At 35.9% G+C, this 8,701-nt stretch overlaps 1 protein-coding gene across 3 annotated transcripts in view; it reads right to left on the bottom strand.

The window, feature by feature from the left end:
• Window positions 1-377: 377 nt before the first annotated feature.
• The window catches only part of MRE11 (MRE11 double strand break repair nuclease), a 23,451-nt gene continuing 15,127 nt past the window's right edge, over window positions 378-8,701 (bottom strand). For all 3 annotated transcript variants that reach the window (XM_086882076.1, XM_086882075.1, XM_086882077.1), the window contains 8 exons: window positions 7,766-7,939; window positions 6,687-6,749; window positions 5,486-5,693; window positions 4,484-4,567; window positions 3,431-3,486; window positions 2,895-2,965; window positions 2,449-2,527; window positions 378-742 (listed from right to left, as the gene is read on the bottom strand). In XM_086882076.1, the coding sequence (XP_086738202.1) occupies window positions 698-742; window positions 2,449-2,527; window positions 2,895-2,965; window positions 3,431-3,486; window positions 4,484-4,567; window positions 5,486-5,693; window positions 6,687-6,749; window positions 7,766-7,939 (780 nt within the window). In that variant the 3' untranslated portion in view covers window positions 378-697. The remainder of the gene's footprint in view (window positions 743-2,448; window positions 2,528-2,894; window positions 2,966-3,430; window positions 3,487-4,483; window positions 4,568-5,485; window positions 5,694-6,686; window positions 6,750-7,765; window positions 7,940-8,701) is intronic.

The following is an 8,701-nucleotide window of genomic DNA, read 5'->3' as shown; positions in this document are numbered from 1 at the left end:
ATTCATTCATTCTTATTATTCATTATACACTCAGCTAAAATCTTTTCCTAAGATGTGTGTAACATCAAAATACAGAGTCCCCTTTCCTACTTCTTGAATTACAGAGCTGAATTCATTCCCACATACTATTAAGTTTAATAGCAGTGCAATACTGGGTTTAAGTTCTCTTGGTAGAGTTGAAATCAATAAGACATTTTACAGCTTCAGTACTGAAAATTGCATTCTTGTGTCCAACTATGACTCTGAATTCAGAGTTTTCAACTGTATCCACAGCAAATTGCACGTACAATTCCACTGAGCTGAGACTGTGTCCATATTCATACCTGCAGACTACTATAAATTTACTTCTCTGTAAAATTCAAACCAAAGAGATGGAGTTTTCTATAAAAGATATAACTGTAATTTTTATTATCTTCCCAAAAAGAACAGTTTCAGAGTTTTAGAAAGAACTAACACTTTCAGGCAGCACTTTAGAGTATGAGGCCTTCTAGCCTAGTGCATCGAGCAACGTAACAGACATTATACCAAATTTGGTGCTGCTGAAAGAAAAAACAACCCAAACCAAACCATTTCACAGAAGTGAAAATGGAAGACAAGCCATCATTTACACAGAAATATCACATAGAGGAAGTCTTGCAAACTGCTTTCCATTTTCTTCACAAACTTCCACAGACTCTCTTGCATAGTGAGCCAGAAATCACTTAGTTCTTCTTGATGTTGCAGGGCTCATGAATGGATCATCCTGCAATTTGCAAAGAGATACACATTACTAAAACTAGCAGGCATTCCAAGTCATAAAAAAAGCAGTCATCTTTAGATTAAACTAGAAAGCCTAGCCATACAATTCCATGTTTTCTGACAGATCTGTTTTTGTTGGTTTTGATATGAAAGGGGTCATTTATTGACTTAAAAGTCCATGTGATGTATGTACAGAGAACAGAAGTTTATGTCAATATGACCAGAACAGCTACTTTGAAATAAGGAACAAACTATATTTCAGTCGTAAATGAGCAGCACATACCTCAGTAAGATTATGTCTATATACACATTACACATCATCATTTACTGATATTTGTAAATGATGATGTGCATCAAAATGAATCAAAAATACTGTCTCTTTCTGCATATTCAAGCAAACATGTAGGTTTTTATTTCAGGTACGAGAAGAGATAGCACAGTGGGGAGAAGGGACAAGAAGATAGTATTTTCTCTGAAGTGGCCGTCATCTGACACTGTTAAGGAATGGATTCTGACCATGCATGACAGACTGAAAACAAACTGCACAGTGCTTGACACAATATAGTGCCTTCTATTCAGTGCAAAACTGTGTAAAAAGATCTACTTTTTCAATTGTGGAAAAAAACATTTTCTAGCAGTTCAAAGATATACTGCAAGGACAGACATATTAGACCTGAAGGCAGTGTTTTAAATTTTTTAAAAAATGTACTTAGATAATTTGTAACAATAAAATGCCCTGGAAAAGAGCTGTTTCTAAATGCAAAAAAAAAAAAAAAAGAAAAAAGAAATCTTCCTTTTTACAAGAATAAAATATATAAGTAAATGAAAGGATATAGCTAAGTACTAGAAGAGATTGTAATTACTTTTTTTCCCAGGCAATTCCAGGTTCACATTTGAGTAATGACAATTCACTGATTAAAAATTAAAGGGAAAAAGGATTGGGTATTTTTCTGAGGTCTCTTCTAATATTATCTAATAATTATGCAGGTAGTCTAATCAATGTCAGTTGCAATAATCTGTCCCTGTTAGTGAAAAAATCAATTCAATTTCACTCTGAAATGCATTACTCAAATAGCTGTCAAACAGTGAGCTATAGAAACTTACATGAAATAAAACTAAAAAATAGTACTATATACTGTTGGAGTCAGAGGCAAAGAGAATATTCCTGTATCTGTGCTGACAGGCTCTGGCACTCAAGAGAACACTGTGTTCGACCTGAGGCCATGGAAAAGGCTTCCAAAATTAATAGACAGAACTGAGAATGTGAATGTGTAAGTTAGAGGGTTTGAGCTATGTTAGTGAATAAGAGACAACATGGAGGACTTAGGGCATTGTCCCTTTCTCCTTCTTCTTCTTTTTTTCTTCTAGGGTTTTTGGGATTGAGGGATCATTCCCCATTTAATTAAGGGATTGGATGGGAGAATCTGCACTGTGGGACACAGGTGTCTAGTTACTGGGTTATTAATAAGTTACTTGGCATTTCATTACTTAAAATACTTGACACTTAAAAGACCTTGAAGAGATACTTCTCCAGACATTTTGCACCTTGTTAGCCTGGTATATATAGCTCCTCACTGTCTGCAAACATGTAATATAGAGAAGGAAAAATAAACATCCTAAGCCCAAACACGAAAACAGTTTCTCTCTCGTCAATCTTGGTCCCAGGGAAAAGAATTGAACCACCAGTGTCACCCCAACAATATGCCATACCTCATCTGACTCAAAATCAACTCCTCTAGATGCTTGGCTTTGTGAACCTCTTTTACTAAGTGAAGATACAGCTGGCAACCTTGAAACATACAAAGAGAAAAAAAATTGTATCGGCATGTTCTCAGTCACCAGACATTCCAATAACTTCCCCTTTGAGTTGGACCACCAATACACAAAGTAAAAATAGACATAACAATAAGTAAAACAATACAAATTCTTAAAGTAACATATTAACAATAAAGCTCTGATCAAGTTTACCTCAATCAGTAATCTAATTTTTTCTCTTACAGAAAGATAACCCATATTAACAAGTAAAAAATTACATAAATTCTCTAAGCAGCGTTATGACTTTCCTAAAAATCTGGTAGTCAATCAGATCCTTGGACTCCACTGATTGCCGGTCAGAAATAAGGCCCATATTGCATTAATGAAGCAAACATACTCACCTTTGATTTGCTTTGGAAGAAGAAGGAACAAAAGAAGTATCTTCTGGATCAGAATCAACATCTATAATATCCTGAAAAAAAAAAAAAAAAAGTATAAAGTTTTTCCACAGGATTTTCCTTACAGAGAGAGTGCATAATGTGTCAGTACAATAGCACAGAACTTTTGGTTTTTTCCCAACTATAGACCTATTAAGATAGAATACTATACACTCAAGAGGGCTCCAGGCTAGAACTGCACAAATTTGCAAACACAGCACAAGTTTATTCTTCACATCTTTGACCTGGCAGAACCTACCAAAGCACTCATGTATATACACCCCATATCTTAGACTATGGTCACAAATATGGCTCTTCTCAAGACAAACACCATAGCAGAAAAAGATACAAGAGGTCTACAGATTAACAAGTAGAAACTTAATGCTGGGACTGATAGCTTGGGAACATTTGCTGATTTAGGCTAATGTTTTGACTGTGTATTTATTTTTCAACAGTAAAAGATAGCACAATTTCAATCATACAACAAACAAGGTGTTTACCTCAGAGTAAGACTGGAACGAATTTAAAGAGTGGTCTCTTTTCGAAGACTTAAAGGCTGGAATAAAACATATGTAACACTTTTAAAATGCTCACACAATTAAATGTAAACAACATTATATAGTTCTTTTTATTTAAGATCTGACTAGCATGCATTTCCATTGCAAAACACCCTGTAAAACAAACCAACCAACCAACCCCAAACATAAACAGAGTCTGTCAGCCTTTGCTAGTGCTTCCCAGTCTGGCTGAAAAACCATCAGTAACATCAGTTAAGAGGACATGAAAAATACTACTGTAACTGAAATTCCTAACAGGTTCAATATGAACACATCTGCTAAAATTAATTTCTATGCAATATTTTGGATCATTTGCTGACCAATTTAAAATTAAGGTAATTTGCTGATTAATTTAAAATTCAGTCTACCTTGGAGTATTTTGTGGGGGGTTTATGTTTAGATTAGTGAGGGTTATTTTTTTCTTTAATTCTCCGATTACCTATGCTGTTTCCTCAGAGCCTTTCCTCTACAGCAAGGAACAGCTACTGTCACATACAGAGGTGGCTTAAAGTTTTCTTCCCTAGTAAAAACTGGCATTTCCAAAACTCGCTAAAATGTAAGGCTAAATAGATTTGCATTAAAGCTTACTAACTTGTAAACATCAATCAAATTTAACTTTTTATCCTCTGAAGAACATTCTGCCTGAAAAAGTCTTATTCTTTCTATGCTTATTCCTTAAGAAACTGTGTTATGTAATATGTTTCCTATTTGCAGCTCTAGCTAGAAGTTCCTAACACATTCCATTTTACCCCATGACAGAAGAATTATTTTTATATATTTTATATTTTATATTTTATATTTTATCTTATTTTTTCCTTTTCTTTTTTCTTTCTGTCATCACTGTAAGTTATTCTATTTAATTAGTGCTGAAAGAATCTCTCACAGCTGAAATGGACTAATAGAATAAAAGGCAATTAAAACAATTCACAATTAAAGAAACACCTTCACTACAACTTAAGAGAGCAGATTAGAGTGACAGATGGGTCACAGGCCTACCATCCACAATAGACATATTCTTGCTAGGCATAGATACAGGCTTGTAGGATCTGCTGCCAGAAGCTGACTCTTGGCTAGTGGTTCCTGTAGAGATAACAAACAAAATGCAAATCTGTTCAGCAGTAATTTCTTTTCCTCTTTAGTCTATCATTACTGAGTGGGAAGTCACTTAAAAAATCTACAATCCTCTTTACTCCACACTTTCTCCTTGAATTAAAGCCCTCCTTACATGCAGAACTTCTCTGTGTCAAGTGTTCAAAGGTCCACAGACACAACCTTTTAACACACAGAGCTCTGCTCTGATGGGATCACAACAGTGTTGGAGCACAGGCTCACAGACCTAGTTGAAAAGCACTAACCAAATCATATCCAAGATGACAGCCTTTGTTTCAACTCAACCTGCTCTCAGACATTTGGGCACATTACTGAGACAACTTAAAGAAGTTATATATATAAAGAAAAATATATATATATATATATATATATATACACACACTGAAAGTACATCTACAATGGAAGTACCATTACCACTGTAAAGTGTACAATCACACTCAGTCCAGGAGCTATTTAACTCTTTTTGCTTAAGATACACTCCCCATTTTTTCAGTCAATAGAAACATTGAAGTCTCTTGTAAATTACATCAGGATAGAAGCAATCTGTATCTCCTCATTACACTGATCAAATACATTACCTTTAGCAGTAACAAAGGTCTCTTCATGCACTTCATTATACAAACCTTCCCAATAATGCATCTTTTAGGAGTATACTATGTTTCCACAGCTGGGAAGAAGGATATTTTTCTTTTAATCACAGTGAAAAAGCCACAACCTGAGCCTTGGATGGCAATCAATTGTATGTAATAGGATACCATATGTATTTGAGAAGAGTTTTTTTTCCAGTAGGAGTTCTTAAGCACCAAATTTCCACTTGATGAAAGCACCAGCAGAGAGTCACCTTTTAAAGAATGAATTGCAGTACAAAGACTGCAAAGTTTTTCTTACCTCTTCCTCTTCGAGATGAACCTCTTGCTGTTGAATTTTGTCCTCTTGCACCTCTTGCTCTACCTCTTGCCCGACCCCTTCCTCGGCTCAGTGTTGAAGAAAGGCCATCACCTGGACTAATAGATTCCATATCCATGGAATCTTCATCACTGGAGGCTGAGACCAGAACTTCATCCTCAGACCGGTGGGCTCTGGCCCTGATCATTGCCTGAAATTGAACAGTAATTACAGAAAAAAGAATCTTAAATCATGAAACATACCATTATTAAATCCTAGTTATGTACAATACATATGTTATATAACTATAAAAAAAAAGTGTAATTCTAAACCATCGAAGCTTAGGACTGGCTAACAAGTCCAGTGTTATGGAAGGTGAGGACATGTGTGAAAATACTTTGCTTATTTAATTAGACATGTAAATACAAAGTAGTTAGCTAAGATCTGAGAATGGAGCTCGTTAATGCAACACATTGTCGGTGAAGTTTGGTGAACAGCTCAGGTCATCCTACATATATCAGCTACATATATCTGCTCAGAGGAAGCACCCTATGGGCTCCAGTGACTTGAACTTCATTGATGAGAGCGGGTGCTTAAAACAACTAGCTCAGGTGCTGATATCCCAGATTAGGAGAACTGAATCTCACCCCAGCTGTCCCTTATTTCAAAAGTTCGTTCCAGTCCCACATAACTTGCAAAGACAAAGGAGCACCCATGCTAGCAGTAGTTGGCAATTTTCTTTGGAAATACATATGCAATTGATAATGAATACGTGGGAGACCTGAGATTTAAGATTGCTGATAAGGACACAGTACCTAATGGTTCACTGATACGCTCCATTTGCTCCAGTAATACCACCCAATATAGTCCATCCACGTGTCCACTGCTGATGAGATCAACAAGAGCTTAAGCTGAAAGATCTTTAGCAAGTCACCTACCTGGTCTAACCTTAGTTAAAAGCATGAAATAATGAACATTCAGGTTCACAAATTTGTAGAAGAAAAGACACCTCAAAAGCCAAATTGAGCAGTAGCTTAGGCACATACTATCCTAAGATTTAAACCACGCTTATTTTAAAGGCAGACAGGCACTTTTTGGCATGGACAATGCTGAAGTATTGCTGAAGCATTGCTAAATGACTGCATTTATATGCAGAAGTCACCACTCCATTTTTCAGCCTACGTTCAAAATTCAGAGTAATTACCTCACGGACTTCCTTATCCTCTTCTTCAGTATTCTTTTTTCTACTTTCCCTGAATTTTCGCACCTGAATAAAAAAAACCAGTTCCTGTCAAAATAAGTTCAAACAGTTCATATAATACAATAATCAAAATACAGAAAGTGCAAAGCTTTAACCACTGAATCATTAAGTCAAGCTCATGTGAGAAGTGAAGAGTCCAGGAATAACAGAACAGTTTGTTTAGGGGCCTCTCGTGGTTTAAGAATATATGGTTTAAGAATAAAATGTTCTGTTAATAACTGGAGCTACATCACTGGGGAAGAAGAAAGCTTTGGACATGATGAAGGAGATACTGTGTATAAGAGGAGAGTATAGTAATTTTGACAATAAGGGACACTGAAATATGAATAACTGTAAAAAGAGGTAGAGATGAAGAAGCAAGACAGAAAATAACTATGATGAGAAGAGACAATGTTTATGGTCTCTTTCAACCCTTCATGAATTAAAGCAATCAGTAAGAAAACAGGTAGGTGCAACCTTCCTTCCCCATCAAATTATTCTTTAAACAGTGCACAGATAAGCTGCAGAATAACTGCTTCTACAATGTTGAATATTACAGCTGAATACAGGGGCTCATGGAAGCTCCACAAGTTGACAAAAATGTCTTTCAAAGGTTTCTCAATATACATAAACCAGGCCTGTCTCTGGGGTACCCCCAGCTAACTGCAAGCAGTTAGAAGCAAGTAGAGCACCTGAAGGTAAAGTTCCTTTATGCCTGTCCCGTTCCTGTACTCCTAAGCCAATATGAAAAAGCTATGAAGAGATATCTACCATCTTTCTCACAATAGTGGTAAATATGATGTTCTACATGCATTAGATTTTTTCTATGAACATGTGTGCAACCCCATTTTCACTACAAGTTTTGAAATAATGTATTTGAAACTTCATCATAAATTAATTATTCATTTATTAATTGCAGAAAATGACTGGAGGCAAGTGTTGCAGATGCTCCACACACAGGCAAATTTATTAAACCATGTTTGAGCACTGATTTTGCTACTGTCCTGACCTCTCTTGGGGAATCAACATTAACAGAACATTACCTCCTCATCTATTTTTCCTTCCTCTGCATCAGTGTGACGCTCCTTGAGAAACCTCTGCGTTTTTTCTAGTTGAAATTTCACCAGCTCTTCTATGGCATCCTTTTCCTCTTTGTCCACAAACTCTTGCACTGCTTCTCCCATTCCTCTTTCAGTTAGAAGTGAAAGCTGTACTTTCTTTAGAATTGGGAAAAATAATTTGTTAAGAAGCATCTGCCATTAAAGAAAGTAAACAATATTCCAGCTGTTTCAGATAAATATTACATTAAGTTGGTTGCAAAAACAGTAATGTGCACTGAGTATTTAAAACAGAGAAAAGCACAGCAATAAGCAAACATTACTTGCCATAAACCAGTTACAACTCTCTTGCTACTAGCATGTCATACCAGCTTTACAGAGTATTTTTCAAACTAGTCAAAGCAAAAGGAACAGTAAAGAAACCACAATGCTAGTAATATCTAAAATAAAAACTTCCAGGAAATAATGCTGCCCAGAGGAATGAACTTTCTAGCTATTATGAAATAAAATTTTTAAATAAAGTAAGTATAACAAAGGAACATGATAAATGCTGTCCCAATACTGACACCTAGCATGGGTCTAAGGTTAGGCAGGATGATGTAGTTTGAAGGATCTTAACCTCAAGAATTCTTGCTCCAAAGACTTTCTACAACTGAAATAGCTTTTGCAAGTTATGCTTCATAACCATATCAAGCATTTGTGCACCTGGCTCACTGATTATTGTTTTATCTCTTAGATGATACTGCACTGGTGCTGGGAAAGGGAAATAAACTAGATTTAACAACAGTGTGGGAAGAAAGCAAATTATCAGGGATCTTCATTCTCCCTGCTCGGCTTTAAATGAAACACAAAAGTGCATTACATCTGAGAACACAAAATATACTGAAAAGTAACAAGTGACTCTAAGTCAGCTGTAATAGT

The sequence above is a fragment of the Cyanistes caeruleus genome, chromosome 3, assembly GCF_971803275.1.
Source record: "Cyanistes caeruleus chromosome 3, bCyaCae1.hap1.1, whole genome shotgun sequence".
NCBI classification, from domain to species: domain Eukaryota; kingdom Metazoa; phylum Chordata; class Aves; order Passeriformes; family Paridae; genus Cyanistes; species Cyanistes caeruleus.
The sequence above is the reverse complement of the archived record's forward strand: the minus strand, read 5'-3'. Positions and strand labels throughout refer to the sequence as shown.